The 24,268-nt window shown below is 43.4% G+C and overlaps 2 protein-coding genes across 2 annotated transcripts in view; one reads left to right on the top strand and one right to left on the bottom strand.

The window, feature by feature from the left end:
- Window positions 1-7,972, bottom strand: part of Mcee (methylmalonyl-CoA epimerase) — a 28,827-nt gene extending 20,855 nt beyond the window's left edge. The window contains exon 1 of the mRNA XM_028872839.2: window positions 7,787-7,972. Coding sequence (XP_028728672.1) covers window positions 7,787-7,832 — 46 coding nt within the window. The 5' untranslated portion in view covers window positions 7,833-7,972. The remainder of the gene's footprint in view (window positions 1-7,786) is intronic.
- Window positions 7,973-8,519: 547 nt separating this feature from the next.
- On the top strand, window positions 8,520-23,594 carry Mphosph10 (M-phase phosphoprotein 10). Its single transcript, XM_028872840.2, has 11 exons — window positions 8,520-8,685; window positions 10,302-10,983; window positions 11,570-11,718; window positions 13,020-13,188; window positions 14,941-15,082; window positions 16,483-16,550; window positions 17,827-17,964; window positions 19,896-20,006; window positions 21,966-22,073; window positions 22,781-23,011; window positions 23,368-23,594. Exons 1-11 carry the CDS (start codon window positions 8,597-8,599, stop codon window positions 23,515-23,517), a joined length of 2,037 nt encoding a protein of 678 aa, XP_028728673.1. The 5' UTR covers window positions 8,520-8,596; the 3' UTR covers window positions 23,518-23,594.
- Window positions 23,595-24,268: the final 674 nt, after the last annotated feature.

Below are 24,268 nucleotides of genomic sequence, written 5' to 3' on the forward strand. Positions count from 1 at the left end.
CACGTGACTGCCTCGTCACTGTCTGAATGTACAGCCCCCTAGGTCTTAAAGGCATATGTCTCCAATGCTGGCTGTATCCCTGAACACACAGAAATCTATGGGATTAAAGGCGTGTGCCACCACCGCCACACTCTGTCTATGGCTCTAATAGTTCTGACCCCCCGGGCAACTTTATTTATTAACATACAATCAAAATCACATTTCAGTACAATTAGAATACTACCACACACACACACACACACACACACACACACACACACACTTTCAACTCTGATGGGGGTGTATAGTTCAATGAAAAAACACTGCCTACCACATACAAAGATCTGGGTTTGATCTCCTGCATCACAACAGAACAAACCCCCTCTGATTCGTGTATACTGCTCATGATTATTTCTTCACTTGGGGAATTTCTTTTCATATAATATAGAAATGGAAACTAAACAATAAATCTGTCTTTCAGCAACCTATTAACCAGTCCTCCCCCAATGCCATGTACTATCACACACACACACACACACCATTTAGATGGAGTTACCCTATAATGGGGCAATAATGCCTCCATTTGATACACAGGATAACAAATACAAGGCCCAGTGCCTACTGCAAAGAATGGGTTACCTCTTCGGAAGTAACTGGTCTAATGGATAGCAGAGATTCCCCAAACTGCAAGCTACTGCCAAAGCTCTTGGTTACCCTCCAGAATGCCTGTTGCTGATGACACCATGTACCTCAGTGACAGACTGTGGAGAAACAGAGCTGGTACTCACTGGAAGTTTCATCACAGCTGGCTATCTTTCAAATACTGTAGGGGCTACGCACACTACTGGAGGAGTGAAGTAACCATCAGTCTGACCTAACCATGAACCACGACAGCTACGATCACCAGCCTGCCAAGACACACCCGCTGGTGCCATAGCAGCACAAATGCCATGAGAAAACCAACGACTTTCAGACTGGGTTTAAAGGCCGGCTTTACAAGTGGAGACCATACCTGACATCACTAACAGTGAAATGGAAACTGTGGCTGGACAGGTCATAGCCCCTAGGGGAGAACCTTCCTCTCTCACTCTGCTAAACGGGCATAGTATTAAACTGACTTTTAATGACTTATCGTTATACCCATACATTAGTGCCTCTCTCAAGCCTCATCGGAGAAGCTTCTAGTTAAGGAGCTGGTGATTAACACAGAGACTTGAAACTGGTCAAGGTACAGAAAATAAGGGCCCGCTCAGTCCTAAATGGAACATATATATCACATCTCCTCCTCCTAAAAGCAAGGATTACTGTGGCAGAGGGGGCAGAAAGAGTGTAAGACCCAGAAGCAGTGGATGGCTACAAGGAGCACATAGCAGCCTCACACATGAATCCAGAGCAGCTATGACAGCATGCAAAAGACCTTCAAAAACTTAATCCAGACAGAAGCCCAACATGGAAGGAGAGGCGGGCATGAAGTCCCACCTCTAGCCGAGGAGCTATTGGCAGCTGGTGAGAGAGGGAAAGTCTGTTTTCTTTGAGGGTATCTCCCTCGGTAGTTTGGCCACACTTCATCCTCTTGCCTCTACCTCCTAAACACTAAGGTTACAGGCATGGTCCACCAGCCCGCAACTCATTTTTCATTCTGGAAAATCTACCATGAGGGGTACAGTTTTTTTTTAAATGGTTGAAAGCATTCAAGTACTTTCTGACTCCTGACATCTTGATGGAGTTTGGCTGCTAGAGAGTATTAAACACACACCACTATTCTTTTGGGTAAAGGAATATACATTACAGTCTTTCTGAGTTAAAATCTGTTGCTTTTAACCCTCCAACTCTGACAGGGGTGTCTAGCTCAGTGACAGAGCACTTGTCTTGCATGCACAAAGCTCTGGGTTTGATCTCTGGCCACACAACAAAACAAAACTGCTCTGACTCATGTTTATGGTTTATGACCATTTTATCACGTGAGGACTTTTCATATACCATAGAAATGAAAACTAGACAATAAATCTCCCTTTGAGCAACCTACAAACAACTGAGGCAGTTCTATATGCCTCAGTTTCTAGGAACTCTCCATGTTGTGCCAACTGCTAGGATTCATCTTTAGTAGAGGACAGAACTGGATGGGTAAAATTAGATTCTACCCTTTTCCAAGTATAGACCCATGATTTTATTTCATTGCTATATTTATCAATCGATGCTATTATGAAATCTTGCCAAATCTGCAGTCCTTCCAAACTACATTGTAGAAGCCCAAATGCTGAAGTGGGAGGCCACAGTATGGTCACATGACTCTGCCTTTTGTCTACATGGCCATAAAATACAGATAATGATAAAGGTACACTGAATACCTTGTGTGATTTAATCTTTACCATGACCCTATAGGCTGGATCTTATGGCCTCCATTTTCAGAAATATGGAATCAGGCCTATAGAGATTAGGTGCTTTTCCTCAACATGACTTTGAGTGGCAAGGTAGAGCCCTGAGCCCATGTTTGTCTGCATCAGAGGTGATACTGGGAAACTACTGTGTTTAACTCACTCCTCTACAGTTCCTTTCCTTTCCTTTGTCTTTCTTGCTGGGGATCAAACCTGTGCTGTTGCATATGCTAGACAAGTACTGCGCATGGGACTACACCCCGGGTCTTTGGCAACCCTTTGCTTTGCACTAAAAAAATTAATTATTATTTTATTTTTGAGATAGAGTTTCAGGTTGAAGGGACGTTAACCCTCTTGAGCATGTGGCTCTGGCGGGTCTTGCCCTTCATCCCATTCTCTCTGCCTTGCTGAAAAATGTTAAATTACCTAAGCTACCCACCAAGGCCTATTCCCATTTTTGGCCACTTCTTCCCCCTGAGGCTGACAAGCGAAGTCCAGCAATCTGAAGGCCCTTTTGGCTCACCTAATTAACATGCACAATTGAAGTTAAACACCTCATCCTAACACAGGGTTGCCCCCTTTACCTTTATAAACCGCCATTTGTCTATGTGTCACATCTGTCTCCCCTCTATCCAGAGGCAGTCGGTTGTCCCTCCAGGACAAATATCCCTGCCCCTTTCCTTTGTCCCCTTCCCCTCCTCCCTTGTCCCCTATCATCCTAACCCATTCTAACACAGACCTCCCTTTCTCTTGTTAAGAATGACACCTGCAAGGTCATTTGTTGCTGTTTTTCTGCCTGAGTCAGAAAGCAGCCACTTTAACTTTTCTTCCCTGCTTAATAAAGGCTGTCTGTGAAAGCAGGTGCTTGGGTGTGGTTTGTGCCTAATCTGGAGGTCTGGAAGGGAGCCCCTGATGCGTGCAGTGCCCTTCATTGGTGCCGAAATTGGGACTGGCCAGCAAACTCCCAATCCTTTTTCACGAGGTCCAGTCCTCCTGGTGCCTGATTCTCTCACCCAACAGTGGCTGATTGGTAAGTCCTGTGGGAGCCTGTCAGGTCCGCTTAGAGGATGATTAGGACCATGGGCCTGAGTGTAGGTGTCTGAGATGGTCTGCACTTGGCTGTGCTGGGGGAGGAGGTCTTTTGTTCCACCCTTGGCATCTCTATAAATACCCTGGGGCAGAGACAGTCGGGGCCGTTGGAAAAGATTCCAGTCCTCTCAAGGCTATCCTTTATTTTCTATCTGTTTATTTCCACAGTCTAAATCCTTCTATCTAATATTTCCTGCTGCTCACACTCAAAACTCTGGGAGCTGTGGGACTGGTGGGTAAACGCCCCACAAAGTCCCCAGACCCTGCTGCCCTAAACAGTCCCCAGGTTATCTAGTGACAGCTGTCGAGTGTCAGGTGTCCCTCCTCTGTCCTATGGGATTGGGAGACTGCACCAACCACGACCGTGATTCACTGGTTAAGGTGGACTCCCAGACTGGCACATTCAGTCCAGTCTGGTTTGGTAGGGGGCTTCCCCCTTTACATTTGGTGGCTGCACTGCAGGAATCTGATGTCTGCTCTGTACTGTCTGTGAAATCCTGTCAATAGGTCCCGGATTCTCAGAGCTACTGGGGTTTGGACCCACTGGGGTCACTCTCTTGGTGATGGAGCTTGGGTGACAACCCCCTCCCTCCCAGAGAATCTGTTCAGGGCCTCTCAATATACAGGGGATGCCTTGACTCTCAACTTTGGCCCACTGATCATCCACCACTGGTGATGGGTTCTGCATCATCCATTCTCACTGACTCGCCTTTGGGATGTCTCCTTCAGAATTTCAAAGGGTTAAAACTTTCAGACATCAAATCTCCTAAACTAATTGACTGTAGTACCCAGGCTTGGCCCTATACCCATTAGATAATCAGTCTAACTGGCCACCTAACAGCTCTGGATCCTAACATTATTCAGGATCTTTACACCTTCTGTGAGTGCACAGGAAAATGGAAAGAGACCCTTTACCTCTCCACTTCTCTCCTGTCTGCTCCAAGCCCTCTGTATGGACTCCTACACTCGATGAACTTTTCCGAATGCTTCCGAACTTTGGAAACCTTTGCACCCTTCCGGGTCCTGTTTAACCCTCTGTGCACTGCAGGAATACTGACTGCCAGGCACTCTGTGTCCACCAGCTGCTGCCAGTCTCCACCCCCTTATCCTCTTCCTCCTTCTCCTCCTAACTTGCCTTCCCAACCATCTCCCTTGTCCGGCACCCTCCCCAGTGCCCCTCCCCCACTCCCTCCACTCCATGTCCAGCCCCTGGTGCTACAGAACCTGGGCTAGGCCCACAGCTTCATAGGTCACAGCCCTCAGGCCCAAACTTCAGCAGCTGTTACAGTCCCCTCTGGCCACAAGGTGCTGGAGTCTCCCCCTTCCTTCCAGCCCACCTGAGCACGGAGCATCAACCTCTCCAACACTCCTTAACAACAGGTCACTCTTCTGCCTCCAGAAACTGCAGTTCCCTTAGGCCCAAGTCTGGGCACAGGGACTCCCTCAGGGCCTCTGGGCCTGTGTGATGTCCCTCTGATCCCTTGCTTCCTGCTGGAAGAACTACAGGTTTCCTAAGCCCATACAGGGCCACTGTGACCCCCCCACCTCCTCTCCTTTCCTCCCCCCCCACTTGTTCCAGCTGTGCTGCTCTAACAGGCCCTCCCTCGCTCCCCAAAGCCCCCTCTCTCAGCCAGCCACCGCTCCCCCTCCCTTCCCAAAGCCAACTTCTTCACTGTTGATAACCTAGTAAACTGTTGGACAACTTATAGCCTTGTGAGAACACCTCCCTCCTCCAAGGTCCTTGCTGCTGCCACTTTCTCCTCTTAACCCTTCCCTGTCCTGACACTGCCTACATTATAAACTGTCGCTGATCATAAAACGTACGTGTTAATTATCAGTTACCTCATAATCATACGTTTTAATATATTCATAACTATACTTATAGTAATGATTAATGACAGAAATAAACTTCATTTAGCCTCATATATATCTGAGGCTTTGAAACAAGTAACTACAAAGTTTGTCTAATCCAGGTTCACTTAATGATAATGGTCCTCAAACTCTTCAGAGATTTGCTAAATAGGACATTCCAAAATGTTTAATAAAAAAAAAAAAAAGCTTTTCATAATAGAGAGACATGCCAGCTCCTGGCAGAACCCCTAATCTTCTCCAGAAAAGATAAATGGGCACAGAAGAACTCCACCTGTAGCTTGCTTTAAATGTGGTAACCTTAACCACTGAGTGAAAAACTGCCCTTCACCTTTACAGGTGCCGAAACCCTGTCCAAACAGTAGACAAACAGGACACTGGGGATTTGATTACCCTCACTTTGCTTAGACAAGGTAGGGTGCCCTTGTCTGTCAGGAAAGTCTGTCAGATCTCCTAAGCTGGGCAGCCAAACAACCATGCTGCCCTGAGACCTCTGTCCCCAACAACCATAGAGGAACCTAGGATGACTGTTCAGGTATCCAGTACATCTCTGTCATTTTAATTGATGCAGAAATCATTTAAGTTATACTTCCTACTCAAATGTATCCTTCACAGATCTCTGACAGCATTGATGATGAACTGTAGCTTTAACAACAACAAACACCCAGTCCATTTCATGTGTTCAGTTTGCCTTGCTGACAGGCCTCACACTAATAAAGATGTAAAGTTTCTAAAGGTTATAAAAAAAGAAAGAAAGAAAGAAAGAAAGAAAGAAAGAAAGAAAGAAAGAAAGAAAGAAAGAAAAAAGAAAGAAAAGAAAGAAAACCAGACCAGTAAGTTATGTAGGTCAAGGAAAATGAATGATACATGGTATGCAGGTCTAAGATAGGCCTAAAGTTATGATAATATGTGTTAAGGTCTAAAAATATAAAGGTTTAAGTCATGAAGGTTTGAGATGTAAAAGCTTAAGTTGTGATAAGAAAGTAATATAAGGTATATGAAAAGTTGTTTCAGATTTCTTTCCTTTTCTCTATGCCGCTGTTGGGGGTCCCCCTCACCCTCACCCATAGTCAGAATACACAATCAGTCCTCCAGACACCTCCAGATTCCTCCCTTAACTTGCTCCTTTCAAGACTTTTGTCTTATTCCCTCAGGTCCTATTCTAAGACTGAGCTACTTGTCTCTGCCCAGATCCTCAATTTTTAATGTCATTAGTGTATGTCTGACAAGTAATACCTACTTTTTAAGAGAGACCTTGCTGAGAGAATATATGAGTCTGCCTTAGAAAATATTTGCAAAAAACAAAAACAAAACCTTATGGTGAGCTAAGACGGTGACTTATATTTGACCGAAAACATATCAACAAGAAGTACTGGCAAAACTTCAGCATTAGCTGTTAACCAGAAAATCATTTTAACTACTGTGCTCTGCCAAATCAGGCAGTGGCGATACATGCCTTTAATCCTAGCATTTGGGAGGCAGAGGCAGGCAGATATTTGTGTGTTGTGTGTGTGTGTGTGTGTGTGTGTGTGTGTGTGTGTGTGTGTCACTGTACTAAACTGATTATAAGGCAGCTAAATCTATTAAGGTTACTTTTTTGTTTTTTTCTTTTGCCTGTGGTTTGCCTTGGGGACTTGTTAGGACAGAAAAGGAATTTTGTGATTGGCCAGAAGGGCTAGAGGGATCAGAAAACAAAAAACAAACAAACAAAAAACAAACAAACAAAAAGCAAAGTTAGTTTGAGAGCTGACTCTGAAAGATGACTAGTAGTGTAGGTTTTAACAGATGAGCAGACAGAACTTTCCAGGCAGGAAGTATAATATTAACAAAAGTTCATTAACAAAAGTTCATTGCCCTGAATACTTTTTGAGCACGCTAGTTAAAGAATTGTCACAAATGTAACGAAGTAACTCTGGAACGACATTGCCTTATATTTTCTTCCAAACAGAAAATCTCAGACTGAGTGTAGTAACTGCCACCAGAAAGGAAGAAAAGAAAATGGAAGAGGAGAAAGTAAGACAGGCAGAAAACTTGGCCATCTGTCACTACAATTCTGCTTATCCATAAAAGAGATGGAGGTCAAAAGAACTCAAAGAACTTACAAATCCTTCTGAATGTTCCTTTCCTCTTTATGTCAGATGAAAAAATATAAGGGGGTAGGTGCGTAAAACATGCTAGGACTCGGAGAGACTTTTCAGGACTCGCCACTTCGTTGGTTTCTCCTGTCTCTTACAGCAGAGTCCCCTCCTGATTTACTGCTGTCCAGCCTTGCCTGTGCTCATGGGCACGGTTACCTGTCTGGTCCACATTTGCCAAGGGCAACCCAATAGCAGGGAGACGGACAATACGGAACTTCTGCGCTAAGGGAACGCAGCTCCGGGAGTCCAGTGTTTCAGACCCAGGCCTTGGCCACCCGCGGCCTCCCGTCCAGTGCTCCCTGTGCCCCGGCGCCCCTGACGGTGCCCGGTATTCACCTGTAGCGTTCGCAGCCAACACGGCGGCCTTCACTATGCGCTTCATCTCGTGAAGCAATGCGCTTGCTTGCACAGCGACCTAGTAGGGCAGAGTGGACCGGGAAGGCGGGCAGGGGGCGGTGACTGATGCCCGAGGGGCGTGTTTAAAGTGTATGTGGGCGGGGAAAAACGGCCAGGGGCGGTGACTGATGCCCGGGGGGCGTGTTTAAAGCGTATGTGGGCGGGGAAAAACGGCCAGGGGCGGGGCGCGAGTCCAGGGGTGGAAACACTCTATTGGGGGCTGGGACATCCTGTCTGGGTCTTGACCTATGGCTGAAGAGAGCAGGGAAAATTCATGGCAAGGGGCGGGGCATGAGGCCAGGGGCGGGGCCACAAGACCAGGAGTTTGACTGACGTCTACAGAGGGCGGGGAAAAACGACGCAATGACAGGGCGCGGGACGCGGATCTTTGCGGATGCTGCGTGAAGCGAGCTGCTCTTCCGTTACGTTGAAAATACTTATTGGATCTATAGCAGAAACAGAAAGCAATCACTCGACATCACTTGTAGTTCTCTTAGAAATACAGAACAAGGCATTTGGAGGAAGAGCCAAGGCGCTCGGGACGACCAATAGCTCTTTTCGGTTTTCTGCCCCGCCTCCACGCATGCCCAATAGAAAGGTTCGCAGTGCTATAGGCACCGTCTGGGTGCAGGGTCGGAACCTGTGCGTGGCGGAACCTTTGGCTCTGAGCTTCAGGTTGCGGAAGGTGCATGTTTGTCGCGCGGCTTCCGGCCGGCGCTCAGCCTGCGCGTGGTGCCGTAGTTCGCAGCTATGGCACCTCGCGTGACCCGCCGACAGACCCTGGAACGGTGTCTGAGGGAAGTCAAGAAAGCCACCAGCCGACCCGAGTGTTTCCTCACGTAAGTTCAGATCCAGGCCTGGGAAAGCGGCCCGCATCGCACGGGTGCCGGGCAGGCCGGTGTTCGGCAACTTCTGAAAGACAGGAAGGGAAGTACAGGTCCCGTAAACCCAATTTCAGACAGTTCTTATTCTCTTGGCCTGTCAAAAGTTTATCAGTGAAAGCCGGACAGTGCATATCTCCTAGGTGTATGCTCTTGAAATAAAGCTCAATTATTAACGTCCAGAGAGACTTATGCACACATTGCACTTCTGAATGTGTCTTCAAAGTACCCACCGCTTACCAGTCATTAAGCTTTATTGAAAGTACGTACTTGGTGCTTGTCAATTATGCACTTTCACGACTGAGTTTGAAAATTAGGGCAGACTTCTATCTTTCTTCCTAGCACTTCGATTAAAGGCTGTAAAACTATGACTCAGGTTTTTTATTGCAAATCCATACTCTTTAGCATCACAGATTCACTGTGTCCAAAATAGAACCCCCCTCCCTCATATACTTTCTCTCCCCTGAAGTCATTTACCCATTTTCACTACCTAAGTTACCTTTACTGCCTCATTAAATGACACTTCTGTCATTTTATTTATCCATAGTCAGATTGTCTACTTCCTGAGTGTCATCATTTTTCTCTATTTCTTATATTTACTCTGTCTGATTCGTTAGCATCCTCTGAATCCTGTCTACAGTATATTTAGCCTTTGGTTCCTATTTGCCATACTCACTGTTGTGATTCCAACATAGACCTCTGACATCCTTTGGGAAGCTGCTTAAGCTTCCTCACACGTCTACCATTATTATAATTTCTCTTTCCAAATTGTAAGTCATCGTTTCATCCTTCCCCTTGCAGCTTTCTGTGTTCTCATTATACTTAAAGTGACCCTGGTCTGGGTCCTGGTCCCAATAATCTCAGGTTCATACTCTACTTCCTTAATCACACTGTAGCTGTCTGGGTCTTGTTGTTCTTCACAATGCCTGAACTCTTATCTTTTCCAGGGAATATGTTCTAAAGGTTTCTTAGAACCAGAATACATGTTTCCAGATCTTTACTAGGTAGTCTTTTTTACCCGTAGGTCTCAATCTGTAGGTCTCATTTCAGAGGTCATATCCATAGAGAAATTTTCCAAAACTTACAGCCAAATGGTAATCACTTGTCAGTTGTGTATAATAAAAAGTGTATATTATTTAGCAGGTTTGAGAATTCCTTTTGTTTTGTTTTTGGAGACAGGATTTCTCTGTGTAACTTTGGCTGCCCTGGAACTCACTCTGTAGACCAGGCTGGCCTCGAACTCAGAGAGATCCACCTACCTCTATCTCCTGAGCGCAGGGATTAAAGGTGTGCGCCACTCAGCCCAGCTGCAGGTTTGAGAATTTGAGGCTGACTTAGTGGGTATCTCCAGGCAAGTAGTTGAGTAGTGATTGTTCAGCCTACAACCTATGCAGCAAAGTCAGATACTTCTGGCTCACCAGCAAGATACATATTGTTGGGAGCCAGGGTCTTTACTTAAAATTGATGCTTCATTTACATTTTATTTTGCAAATAGGTTATGTTTTTTATTTTTTATTTCAGAATGCTTGATATTTTGTATCTAATTCATCTCACTTAATCTCCTTTCCCAATAGGATTCAAAATGGACTAGCATCAAACTTCACTTCTCTAACAAAAGTTCTTTATGATTTTAATAAAATATTAGAGAATGGCCGAATCTCTGGAAGTCCTTTACAAAAACTTGAGATAAATAGTTTTGATGATGAGCAGATTTGGCAACAACTAGAATTGCAAAATGAACCAATCTTAGAGTACTTCCAAAATGCAGTTAGTGAAACAATTGAGGATGAAGATCTCAGCCTTCTCCCAGAGAGTGAAGATCAGGAGTGTGAAGAGGAGGCCTCAGAGCTGGAGGTTGACAGCCAGGAGAACATAGAGACTGATGAGGAGGAAGAACAGCTGTCAGATGTGGGTGGTGATGTTCCTAAAGGGGGTGAGAGACCCCAAAGCTCAGGCAGATCTGACTCAAGGACAAGTCCCATTTTCAGTGATGAGGACTCCGACCTTGACTTTGATATTAGCAAATTGGAACAGCAGACCAAGATGCAAATCAAACCACCTGGAAAACCAAGAGAAAAGTCTGTAGTGGACGACAAATTCTTCAAACTCTCTGAAATGGAGAGCTTTTTAGAAAAAATAGAAAAAGAAGAGGAAAAAAGACCTGAGGATGAAGAGGAGGAGGAAGATATTGACCTTTTTGAAGACATTGATTCGGATGAAGATGAGGGAGGGCTGTTTGGCCGCCAGAAAATTAAGGTAAGGTTTTAGGGAAAGAAACTTTTAAATGTCATATTTTCCTAAGGAGAGATTTAATGTGCCTCAAAATTCATTCGAGCACAAACAAAGTATTGAAGAAATTAATTAAATTTAAAAGCTAAGCCAGTAGTGCAGGATGTAAACATTTTAAGTGGGAGGCAGAGGTAGGGAAATTATGTATTCAAAACCAGCCTGGGCTAAGTAATGAGACCCTGCCTCAAAAAACACTCCTCCCATGAACCCCCCAAATGAAAAAAAAAAAAAAAAGAAATGGCTGAGAGAGGCTTTTAACAATTATTATTTGGAGAATGGGTTTCTTTTTTAAATAATGGTAATTAGAAGTTTTGAGATATGAAATAGTACACTCTTATTTGTGTGTTATGAGTAGGTGTGTACTTCCTTTCAATTTATTAGGCTTCCATTGTGAGGTAGTTAACTAGTTGCTAGTTTCCCTAATAGCTATTTTTGCCTGGGGTAGTATTAAAGTTAGAAAGCAATTTGTATGTGTGTATAATATGCATAGGCACATGAGTGTTTTTATACAGTTTTCCATCTTTAAACTTTTTAAAAATGTTTTTTATTTTAGTCAAATAAAAGTTCCAGAAATCTGAAATACAAAGATTTTTTCGATCCAGTTGAAAGTGATGATGACATCACTAGTGTTGTTGATGATGAGCTGGGTTCAAACAAAGAGGAAGGATTTGCGGAGGAAGCAGAAGAAAGCATTTCTGAATCGTGAGCATTTCAAATCTTTCTTTAGTTTGTAAGTAGTTTGTAAGCAGCAGTGGTCCAGTCATAGATGTAAAATATGTATTCAGAGTTGTCAGATACATAATAGAAGTTAGACTCTAAATCTAGTAGAAGGTTCTCTGATATCAGACAGCTAGAAAAATGTCTCTGAATTTCAAGGGACATGATGATAATTTAAAGAAGAAAATTTGCACCAACAGTAGCAGTTAGCCTTTTATATTATAAGTAAGGACCTTACAATTGGGTTTTGAGCAAGTAAAACCAGTAAAACATTATTTTTGGTTTTTTGGTTTGGTTTGGTTTGATTTTTTTTGTTTGTTTGTATGTTTGGTTGGTTGTTTTTTGTTTGTTTGATTGTTTGTTTTTCTGAGACAGGGTTTCTTTCTGTAGCCCTAGTTGTCCTGAAACTCATTCTGTAGACCAGGCTGGCCTGGAACTAGATTCACCTGCCTCTGCCTCCCTAGTGCTGGGATTAAAGGCATGTACCACCGCCACCACCCCTCCCCCCATTATTTTTTAAAAAGTTTTTTTAAGTTTATTTTATGTGTATGAGTTTTTGTTTACACATATGTCTGCTCACCAAGTGTGTGTTTGGTGTCTGAAAAGGCCAGAAGAAGGTTTAGATCCCCTGAGCTGAGACTGGACATACCAAGGCACTGGATAGTTGTGAGTTACATGTGGGTGCTGGGAATTGAGACCAGGTCTTCTGGAAGAGCAGCCAGTGTTCTTAGCCATCTTTCCAGCTCCTAATGTTATCTTTAAGTAAGCGCTTTGTATCATGAGTTGATGAATAATGTATTCCATGTATTAATGCTTTCTATTCTGTTTCTACATAGCAACCATTTCACCTAAAGATCACTTCCTTAGCCAGATGTAATGGCTCATGCCTTTGATCACAGCACTTGGGAGGCAGAGGCAGGAGGATTTCTGTGAGTTTTAGGCCAGCCTAGTCTATCAAGGGACTTGAGCCAGTGAGATGGTGACTTAGTAGATAAAAGTACTTGCCATGCAGCCTTGTGACCTAAGTTTGATCCCCTAAACCCACAAGTTTTTCTCTGACCTCCACATGCATGTTGTGGTACACATATCGCCCACACATGTCATGCATACAAAATAATAATAAATAAATTAAAGTTAAAAAAAAGAATTCCTTTTGTTCCTTGGAGCCTTAGCTACCCTGGAAGTTCTGAATATTGAATGGCATTAGGTGTTAAAAAGGAATATTTATCTTTGTATTTGTAGTGGTTTGTGGTGTTCTCCCTTTGATAACCGTCTTGCTGTTGTAGGGATGAAGATAACGACCTGGAAGAAAGTGAGGATGGTGAGCAACATAAAGAAGGCTTGAAAAGAGTGACCTTTGCTTTGCCAGAGGATGGGGATGAAGATACAAGTCCCTTAGCTGTAAAGCAAGAATCTGATGAAGTCAAATCCTCTTTTGAAAAGAGACAGGAGAAGGTAATTCCTAGGAATTCTGTTATATATTCAACATGGTGGAAACTCACCAACCTACTCTTGTAAAAACAAAGGCCTTGCTCACTAAAGATTATGTATACTGAGCTAGTTATTGTGCATTCCTGTAAATCCAGTCTTGGGAGGTTGAGGTAGGAGGATTGTGTCCAGTTCAAGGACAACCTGGAAACCTGCCTGGGCTATGTAGCCTACCCTCTCTCATTAAAAAAAGAAAAACCTGCCAGGTGGTGGCAGCGGCAGTGGCACACGCCTTTAATCCCAGCACTTGGGAGGCAGAGTCAGGTGGATCTCTGTGAGTTCGAGGCCAGCCTGGTCTACAGAGCGAGATCCAGGACAAGCACCAAAGCTACACAGAGAAACCCTGTCTCAAAAAACAAACAAACAAACAAACAAACAAACAAAAAAACCCTGCATATACTGTATATAGATATCACATGAAAAGCATCTTATAATTTGTATAAGTTAATGCCTCCATTTCCTAGCCTGTAGCCTTGATTTTGGAGCCAGATTTGTAAAATCTTTTTTTCTCTGTGCTCGTTTTCCTGTCTGGGATGCTTCTGCATCTTTTAACTGTTTCAGCTGCTGCAGGAGGTATGTCTCTTAAATGAATACCAGACAGATGATAGGCAACTTGATTTTAGTAACTTTAACTTGGCGCTTGTCCTTCAGGTCTGTCATTTATTCCTGTTAGAATTACATCACACAGAAGTGAGAGCAAGTAGAAAGTGAAATATCAAGATTACCTAAAGAGTTATTTTTCAAAAGCAATTGGAATTAAGTCCAGGATTGTCACTGTGTCCCTAGAAGAGATAGGAAGTCTAGAGGCAATAACTTTATAAGGAGTTACTACCCTAGTGTTTTCTCACCCCCGACCACCAAAAATATTTGGTTTCACCGAGGAATTAGGCAGACCTTCAAGAAATAAATAATGTCATGTTTAGTTGATGCCCACATATAAAAAGTAAAGCAGAATTTATAGACAAGACTAACTATATCTGACTCATGTAAACGTGTAAATATCCATTCTTGGGTAGTGGTACACAAATCCAAAATAATGAGAGAGCAATGCCACCAAATCAGATGAGCCTCAGTCGTTTAATTCAGTATAAGGTAATCAAGCATAATTCTCGGCTTCAGAGATCGAGGAGAAAAACATGATCAGCTCCATGGATGTCAGGGAGATTTAACCATATTTTATTCATTTTTTTTAATTCAGTGAGCTACAGATACATCAGGTCCAAAGCTGCCGTCATGGTTACAGGCCAGATTCTAGAAACATCTGTTTAACAAGAATCAGACAAAATGTCCACTGTGACCTACCTTCTATTTTAGACTTGTCAGTGTGGCATCAAAAGCAAAAGCTGAGGAAGGCTACAGTGAAAGTGTTGTTCCTTGCAGAGGATCCTGGGCAGACCTAACAAGTGAGCCGAAGGGCGTGTGGGGAAACAGGAGGACTCCAAGATCAAACCGGCCTTTGTCTGCCAATGGCTCTAAGATTGTCTGTGACAGGGTGGAGATGAGACATTCAGGTGTGGAGTCAAGAGCCAGGCTCCATCAAAGTGAATATTCCAGACAAAACTCACTTTAGGATGTTGTGATAATTCAGTATGCTAGTGGCTTGTGCGGATTTAGATCATTTGGACAGAACAGAGCCCCCCAAATAGACCCAGTGCTTCTGGAGAGCTTGGTGCATTAGTAAGTACAGCACTTCAAAATAACTGCTGTCTTATTTCCTAGATGAATGAGAAAATCGCGTCTTTGGAAAAAGAGTTGTTGGAAAAGAAGCCTTGGCAGCTTCAAGGGGAAGTGACGGCCCAGAAGCGGCCAGAGAACAGCCTGCTGGAGGAGACGCTCCACTTTGACCATGCTGTCAGGATGGGTATGGTGCCTCCCGCGCTTCTGCAGCTGCCTTCCTCTGGGCGCTTTCTGTAGTTCCAGTTCAGAAAGATTCTGAGTCATGTCTGTTCTCTTCCTGCTTTTTGTTGTAAAAATTTGCAGCCATCCAGAAAAGTGTAGTGGCTGTCTGTATGCCATTGAACTGAACTCACCAGTTGGTATGAATTTACAATCTTTGCCTTAGGTCTCCAGTGTATGCCTCTCCCCCATCATTAAAAATGAATTGTCAGGAGCTGGGGAGATGGCTCAGTGGGTAAAGTTCTTGCTCTGCAAGCATGTGGACCCAAGTTGGGGTTCCCCAGCACCCACACGAAAAGATCCTGTAATCTTAGCACTGAGGAGGCAGAGATGGGAGAATGGCTGGAGATTGCTGACCAGTTAGTCTAGGGGAATTGTTGTCTGTAGGTTCGGTTAGAAGCCCTGCCTCAAAAAATAAAGTGGAGGGCATTCAAGCAAGGTCCCAGCCATGACCTCTGGCCTACACATGACACATATGCAAGTGTGCACATGCGTGTACTCACTCAGAAGGTCAGCTGCCAATATCTTGACACTTAACTGCTAAGGAGGGTGATGTCCCAGGGCATTGGGATGGAAATGTTGTCCTTTACCATCTCCATTCAAGTTTACAGCTATAGCTCAGTTGGTGGAATGCTTGCCTAGAATGCTTGAATTCCTGGACATGACCCCTTGTATTGCAGAAAGCAGGCATGGTGGCCTATCTTAGCACACAAGAGGTTGAGGCAGAAGGCTCAGAAGTTCAAAGTCATCTTCAGGTTACTTGGCAGGTTTGAGACCAGCCTGGGCTGTGTGAGACCCTGTTTCAATACACACACACACACACACACACACACACACACACACACACACACACACACACACAGAGGGAGTTCTGCATTTGAACCTTTTTCTTCCTTTCTCTCTTTCTTTCTCTTTCTTTCTCTTTTCCTTCCTTCCTTCCTTCCTTCCTTCCTTCCTTCCTTCCTTCCTTCCTTCCTTCCTTTCTTTCTTTCTTCCTTTCTTAACAGATATTTTCTGCATAGCTCTGTCTGTCTTGAAACTCACTCTGGAGACCAGGTTGGCCTTTTACTCAGATCCGCCTGCCTCTACACTTAAAGGCGTGTGCCGGTGTGTGCCATCACACCCAGCTTTGAACTTAATGGATACAACAAAGAACTTGATTAGAACTTGTTCACAACAAGTCAGTGTACTGTGACAGCGTGCAGGCCTAGAAACAGAATACTATAAGAAATTCTCCCCTGTCTGATTTAGAAGGTGTAGGGTTGGCCTGAGAATTTGTATTTTTAGTAAGTTCCCAGGTGCTGCTTATGTTGAGAATCCCTGATCTGACGTGCATTTTTCTAACAAACACTTTGTTTCTTTTAGCCCCTGTAATCACAGAGGAAACTACCCTCCATCTAGAAGATATCATTAAACAGAGGATAAGAGATCAGGTCAGTAAGAATGGAGTGGGTTTTAATTTAATTCTCGCTGTAATATTTAGAAATAATGCTTTCTTAATTTTTATTTGATCCTCTTGACTTTAAAGCCCTTACACTGGACACAGGGATTTTCGCCTTCACTGTAGGACATAGCTCTTTGTTCATACCCAAGAAAGTAAGGTGCCTGATGGGACGGTGGCCAGGGCCATTGCTAGCATCATCTGTTCTGAATCTTGTTGACTAGGTGGTAATGGGGCTTATGATGGGCATCTGGCTCGCTGTGGTCAAACCCATGGCCCTTCCTCCGTCTAGGCACAGTATCTGCTGTAATAAATCAAGGGTGGATCTTTTCAGGTGTTAATGGCCCAGCAAAGAATTTTTGGGAGTTGATCTGGTTTTGTAAGCTTGGAATAAAAACGGGCATTATGTGACAAGTATATGACACTTGTCTCACTAGAGATGCTTCCTTAATGTGTCGAAAAGGGAGGAGCAAGAGCAGAGGGTTCAATATGAGAGGATCAGAGAGGATCTTAAAATTTGGAATGAAGTACAGAACCTAGGTTAATTTAATCACATAGTAAGGTGGGCTGAAGAAATGGCTCTAAAATAAAATAATCTAAGGGCTGGTGGTGTGGCTCTGTTGGAGCTCTTGCTTGGCATATTCGAGGCTCTGGTTCAATTCCTAGCAAATGGTTACAAGGAAATTAAAGTGGATAATAAGAGAAAGACTAATTTTAAAGTAAAGACAGAAGGATATTTGGGCTAATGTCCTCTTTGCTCTTCATCATGCTTTATTATTTGCTACTTGAGAAAAAAAATCACTTTTTTTTTCTGTTGAGAGAGAGGGTCTTACTGTGTAGCCCTGGCTGTGTAGACCAGGCTTGTTTAGAACTCATAGATCTGCCTACCTGTGCCTCTAAAGTTCCAGGAGTAAGGTGTAGGCCATCACATCTAACACTTTTTTAGTTATTATTATTATTATTGAGACAGGGTTTCACGTGCCCATAGATGGCCCTGGAACTCACTAAATAGCCTGAGATCACCTCGAACTTCTGATACTCCTTCAACCTTTCAAGTACTGGTATTGTGGGTATGGACTACCATGCCCTGTTTATGTTGGACTGAGGATGAACCCAAGGCTTTATGCATGCCAGACAAGCATTCTACTACCTGAGCTGTGTCCCTGCCCCAGATAATCACTTTTGAAGTTGAAAATTAATTTCTTTACTATCGTTCTTATGGGGCATAGAAGTCAATGTTGGAATCTATGAACATATTTGCATTTCAGGCTTGGGATGATGTAGAACGAAAAGAAAAACCCAAAGAGGATGCGTATGAGTATAAGAAGCGTTTAACGTTAGACCACGAGAAGAGCAAGCTGAGCCTTGCTGAGATTTATGAGCAGGAGTATATCAAACTCAACCAGGTAAGCTGACCAAGGCCAGGCTGTGACTACTAAGGGTAGAAGAGGAGAAGCAGATCTTCAGTCAGTCCTGATCTAATCCAGCTCTCAGATACCTGTGCAACAGCACATGCTGGGAGCAGAGGACTCTAATGTTCCCCTGAATGTGAGGGAGGTGGGGCTTGCTCTGTAAAGAGCATTGGCAATCCATATTTGTATAATCAGCTATTGACTTTCCAGCAGTTATTTTAGGGTATTGTTATTCTAAAATCATATTTACTGGTATTTGAAGTAATTGATGTATTTTATATCTTTATGAAATGATCTTGATCTTTAGGCTGTTTTTATTTGTTTGTCTTTTCTTAAATTCTAAAATTAATCTAGTTAAATAGCAGGACAAGGACATATCCTGGGAAGACTTCTTTCTTCACCCTGGGTTTACTGGGATGAGCATTGATGACATGTCATCTGACCTGGGCCCAGGCACAGAGCCAGTAACTTCTTACTCCTGTGCCCCCACCCCCTGCCTCTGCCTCTGGCTTAATTATGAAGAACAAAAGCCAGCAAACAAAAGCCCATCTTAGCCTTTCACAGTGCACACTGGGGGCCAAGGGAAGAACAAATAAAAAATTACCTGACTCTGTAGAATTAAATGGCCGTCGTTTTCATGTTAGTGTGATTAATCTGAATAAATCTTGAACAGATTACATTCATATAACATAAAAAACATTTTTTGACACAAACAGTGTCAGACATGATGGTGCACTCCTAAAATCCTAGAGCTCAGGAGACTCATAAGAAGGATGATCACATTTTGAGTTGGTTCTCTGCTGCTTAATGAGACTGTCTTGAAAAACCAAGTAAATGAATAATTCAGAGGCACCTGTTGCAGTTCTTCTCTGTAGTTCCCCAGTCCTTGCTCAGAAGTCTGCTGCTTCCTGTTCCTTCCGCTCAGCTACCGTACACTGAGTTCTGTGAATCTGCCTGTCTTGGACATTTTGTATAAAGTCCCACAGTGTGTGCCTTCCATGTTGCATTATGTCTTTATGTTGGCCCCAAATGTCAGCACTTTGTTTCTGTTTTCTTGCTGGATAATGTCCCGTTTATATATGTCCACGGTTTCTTGATTATTCTTCAGTTGATGAGCATGGAAACTTTCCCCACCTTCTGGATATAGTAAATCTTACTCTGTGTGTGTGTGTGTGTGTGTGTGTGTGTGCATGTGTGCGCGCGCACGCGCCTGCATAAGTATATCTACTTTAGTTTCCTTGGGTTTGTGTCAGGAGGGAAATGCTCTTTAACCTTCTGTGAACTGCCAAGCTTGCTGCCATTGTGGCTACATCATTTTACTTTGCTACCAGTAATTGCCAGGGTTCACATTTCCTCTTCCTCACTAACATTTGTTAATTTTCCTTAAATTTAGTGATCCTACTGTGGGTAGCTTAACCTTTGGCGGAAAATACCCAAGGACTTAAAGTATTAGTTCTTAATGTCAGAGGTAATGGGTACTAAAATGTGCGCCCCTTGTGGTCTTTGCTAGGCATTGGCAGCATTATGTACCTTTAATTTTCCTCCTGGAACCTTCTTCTCTCCTTCCTTTTTAAAACAAAGTAACACTATGTAACCCAAACTGGTCTTGAGCTGCAGTACTCCTGCCTCAGCCCAGAGTGTCGGGAATTACCTGTAGCACCGGCATCCCTGGCTGGGGTGATTTGTTTTTGTGTGAGACAAGATCTCACTCTGTAGTCCTGTCTGATCCCAAGCTCACAGAGATCTGCCTGCCTCTGCCTCTCAAGTACTGGAATTAAAGGATTGTGCCACCACGTTGAGCTGGAATGCTGCTGGATAGTTAAAGTTGTGATTCTGAGAAACTAGGGGTACTCTCATTGCCTATAACGTTTTATCTGTGGTCCACTATTAAACTACTTCATCTGATACTGACCTTACTCACTTAGCAAAAAACTGAAGAAGAAGAAAATCCAGAGCATGTAGAAATTCAGAAGATGATGGATTCTCTCTTCCTAAAATTGGATGCCCTATCAAACTTCCACTTCATCCCCAAACCGGTATGTGAATTAACCATTGGTTCAGTGTAAAAACAGCATATGTAAACTTATAGCTCTGGGGTGTCCCGCTTTTCAGTTCGTATGAAGACACACTCCTGTAAGTTACAACAGGGCTTCTGCAAGTGAGGCTCACCTTGTTTCTGGGTTAATTCTGCCTCTGTTCTGCTTCACCCCAACCTCCAGCAGGCCCCTCCCTGGTCACCTTCGGTTCTGAGCCTCAGTGGTTCCTCCTCTCCTGACCCTCTCAGTTGGGTTTAATTGAGTGATGGTGTCTATCTCTCATGTTGATTGATGCCTGCTGTAAGTCATGTTAGGTACTTTGTTTATATCACTTTCACTGTCCAAAACACTAAGGTGTTTTTACTGGTTTGCAGATGAGCAAACTGAAGCTTGGAATGTGGGAGGGCAGAGCTAACACTGGGCCCATGTGCTCTGCACTGCTTACTGTGTTCTGTCCAGTGCCAGGCTTCCCAGCCCCCTTTCCAGTCTGAGTCCTTCCTGGGCTGGCTGAGAATCTCGTGACTCCCTGAAACTCCGTCTACTTATGAAACAGGCTGCACCCACCTGCCGGTGTTTTTCATGTGTTGCCCTTTGGTGTCTCTTGTGAAGGTGTTTAAATGTTATGAACTAAAGACTGGTCTAGATGTCAGAAGCATGCAGAGGCCGAAGGAAAACATCAGGTGTTTTCCTCTGTTGCTCCTTTTGATACAAGGTCTCTTCATTGATTGAGTCTGAAGGTCACTGTTTCAGATAGACTGATTTGTCAGTGAGCTCCCAGATTCTGCCTGTCTCCCCTTCCCCAGCGCTGGACGTAACAGGCATGTGCAGATATGCCCACTTTTTATATGGAGACTGGTGGTTTGAATTTAGATCCTCCATCTTTTGCAGTAAGCACATAGCCCAACAAACCATTTCCCTGGCCTCTGTTTTTGCCTCAGTTTAAAGGATGTTGTTCTTGTTTTGCATTTAACTTTTCAGCAATGCCCATGGCTGTTACAGGTTCCTCTCATATTTTTTTCATATCCGGGTCTCTGCAGACACGAACTGTTCACCAGCTGTCATGTTGTATTGTGTCTTGAGATTGCCTCTCTGTTTCTGTTTGTGGAGGAGCACAGAATTTCTCATGAATATCTAAACAGTGACCCAGTTGAAAGAGATTTTTTTTTTTCATATTCCATATTTTCTTGCTTAGACTTAGGATCCTGTCCTATTTCTCATGTGTCTTTGCTCTTTTGACATTTCCCTGGCACATTGTCCTCTGGGTGTGGCTTGAACACTGTTATCTTGAAATGACCATTGCTGTGATTACCCATACAGCTCCTCACAAGATTGAGTGCATTAACATTCCCTCATGTACATTATTTTAGTTTTCACAAACAGTTTATACCATTTCATGCTAATATATAAAGATAGGTTTCCAGTAGTTTTTTTTTGATTGTTTATCAATTAAGCTATATTTTTCTCATAAGCATTTTCATGTATTTCTTCAGAGAGCTTAGATTTTTCCATAACAAAAGGCAAGATGATGATAAGTCAATGTACTTTATTAAGTAGATGGGATTGCATGGGAATACCCCCATAGGTGACATGGGGCAGTATCTGCATCAGAAACGCAGAGCTCGGAGCTGTAAGTGCTATTGGAGTGGTCGGATGCTGCCTGTTGTCAGGACTGTCATCCAGTCTGTCATGCAGTCAGCACAGTAATGGTTTGGTTTTCAGTGTGTGTGGTTTTTTACAAATCCTCACATCAAGGCTGGGTGAGGCAACCCAGTAGGAGGAAAAGGGTTCTAAGAGCAGGCGAAAGTCAGAGACACCCCACTCCCACTGTCAGGAGTCCCCCCAAAACACCAAGCCAACAACCATAACATATATGCAGAGGAAGGCAACTCCATAAAGAACTTCTTGGACGATGTTTGCTCCATTTCCTTCTCCCCGCTAAATGCCTTATCTCTTTTCTAGCCTGTTCCTGAAATTAAAGTTGTATCGAATCTGCCAGCCATAACCATGGAGGAAGTAGCCCCAGTGAGTGTCAGTGATGCAGCCCTCCTAGCCCCAGAGGAAATCAAGGTAAGAAGCCAGGTGGAAATGTTTAGTAACTGCAAGTAAGGTCGTTGTAGCCAGATAAACATTTATTTAATGTGACTCTCTTGAGTTTCAGTTTTTATTCCAGTGTATCTCAGTAATTTCTAGGTATGTCCTCCCACATCCCTGTAACTGAGTTGTACATCTGTGGATTCAGCCAACTGCAGATTGAAACTAATCAGTCAAGAAAACTGAATCTGTATTGAACATGTACAGACTTTACAACAGCTATGTGTGTGTAGTGTTTTCATTGTCCCAGGGTTTCATGGGATCCATGCACAAGTGTATGGAAACATGGATGTAGGCGATATACATAGTTCATTTTATATACAAGATTTGAGCATGTGGGAACTTGGGGTATCTGCAGGGTCCTAGAATTGATCCTCTGTGACTATGGATACCTACCTAGTGAGAGGAATGATTAGTTATAGAGTACTTAAAAACTCTTGTGTATTCAGACAGATATTAGGATTATTACAAGTGTTTTAAAGTACCTGTTTCAGTCCTGTGATCCAAACAGGGCTTGCCCTGCATCCTTGCCCACTGTGCCACAGATATCCAGCCATTGGCCACTGTGTGCATGTTCATCTTCTCATCCCTCGGCAGACATTAGACTGGGATAACCAGCAGGGTGGTTGTTTAGGGTTTTTATTTACTTGGTGGGTTTTTTGTTTTGTTTTTCTTTTTAATAGGAGAAAAATAAAGCTGGAGATCTAAAAACAGCTGCTGAGAAAACAGCTACAGACAAGAAACGAGAGCGCAGGAAAAAGAAGTATCAGAAGCGTTTGAAAATAAAGGAAAAGGAGAAGCGGAGAAAATTGCTTGAAAAGAAGAACCCAGATCAGCCTGGGAAGTCCACCAGAGCGGCAGCTGCAGAGAAGCTGAAACAGTTGACCAAAACAGGCAAAGTGTCCTTGTTAAAGGTAAGTAGGAAGAGGTGCCTGTTGGGGGACTTCATGGCATGCCTTGGGCTGTCTCTCAACTAGGGTGTCAGAGCTGCCTCTGGGTTCTGGAGCACATTGCTCAGCGGTGGCCTCAGCACCCTTCAGACTTGCTGTAGACCTTAGCAGTAACAGGCCTCGCAGCAAGTTTCCTTCTCTCTTTTCCCTGAGATACAGGGTGTGGTGATAATGGAATGTATTTACGTAGCCGGTTGAGTTTTTGCAGTGGATTTTCATGTTTGTGCATCTGTTCATTGTTGTGATCATAATGTACTGTAGGCTTTGGGTTTTCTCACATAAGCACGTTTTGTAACATCTCTGTTTTGTTTTCACTGCAGGATGAACGGAAAGATAAGCCCTTAAAGTCATCTCAGGCATTCTTTTCTAAATTGCAAGATCAAGTAAAAATGCAGATTAATGATGCAAAACAACCAGGAAAGATAAAGAAGAAAAAGCAGGACATTTCTGTTCATAAATTAAAGTTGTAATATATTTGAATTAATGTATAAATCTGTAAGTTTCTGTCACTATTCTATTTTATAATAAATTTTTGAGGCCTGTCTTAGTTTGCTTCTGGTTGCCTTGATAAAGACCATGACCAGAGCAATTTGTGGAGGAAAGGGCTATTTCATCTTACAGCTCCCAGTCCATCACTGAGGAACTCAAGGCAGGAACTTGAAGGCAGGAACTGAAGCAGAGACCATGCAGAATCACTGTTTATTGTTTTGCTGTCTGTGCCTTTTTCCAGCTTGCTTTCTTATACAACCCAGAACTACTTACTCAGGGATTGCACCACCCATAGTTGGCTGGGTCCTCCATCAATCATTAATCTAGGAAATGTCCACCAACTTCCCTACAGGCCAGTCTTTAAAGCCATTTTCTTAAGTGTTTTTTGTTTGGTTTGGTTTTGTTTCTCACATGATCCTGTCTGCATTAAGTTTACAAAAAAAGATGAAGTAAATAACCAGCAGAGACCCATCTTTGCTTGATGGGAACTCCTTGAGACTTCACAGTGCTGTGGCAGACTTAATTGGGAAGCCTCTCTGAGACTCGGGGTGGTACACACCCATAATCAGAGCCACTCAGGAGATGGAGGCTGGAGGATCAGAAATTCAAGAATTTTGTTAGCTGAAAAGTGAGTTGGAGGTCAGGTTAGATCACACTAGCCCCTAAAACAACAAAAACCAAATAGACCATCCGGGTTTCTCTGGGTGTGAAGGGGTCTGAGCTTCCCCATCC

Source organism: Peromyscus leucopus, chromosome 1, assembly GCF_004664715.2.
Source record: "Peromyscus leucopus breed LL Stock chromosome 1, UCI_PerLeu_2.1, whole genome shotgun sequence".
NCBI lineage: Eukaryota > Metazoa > Chordata > Mammalia > Rodentia > Cricetidae > Peromyscus > Peromyscus leucopus.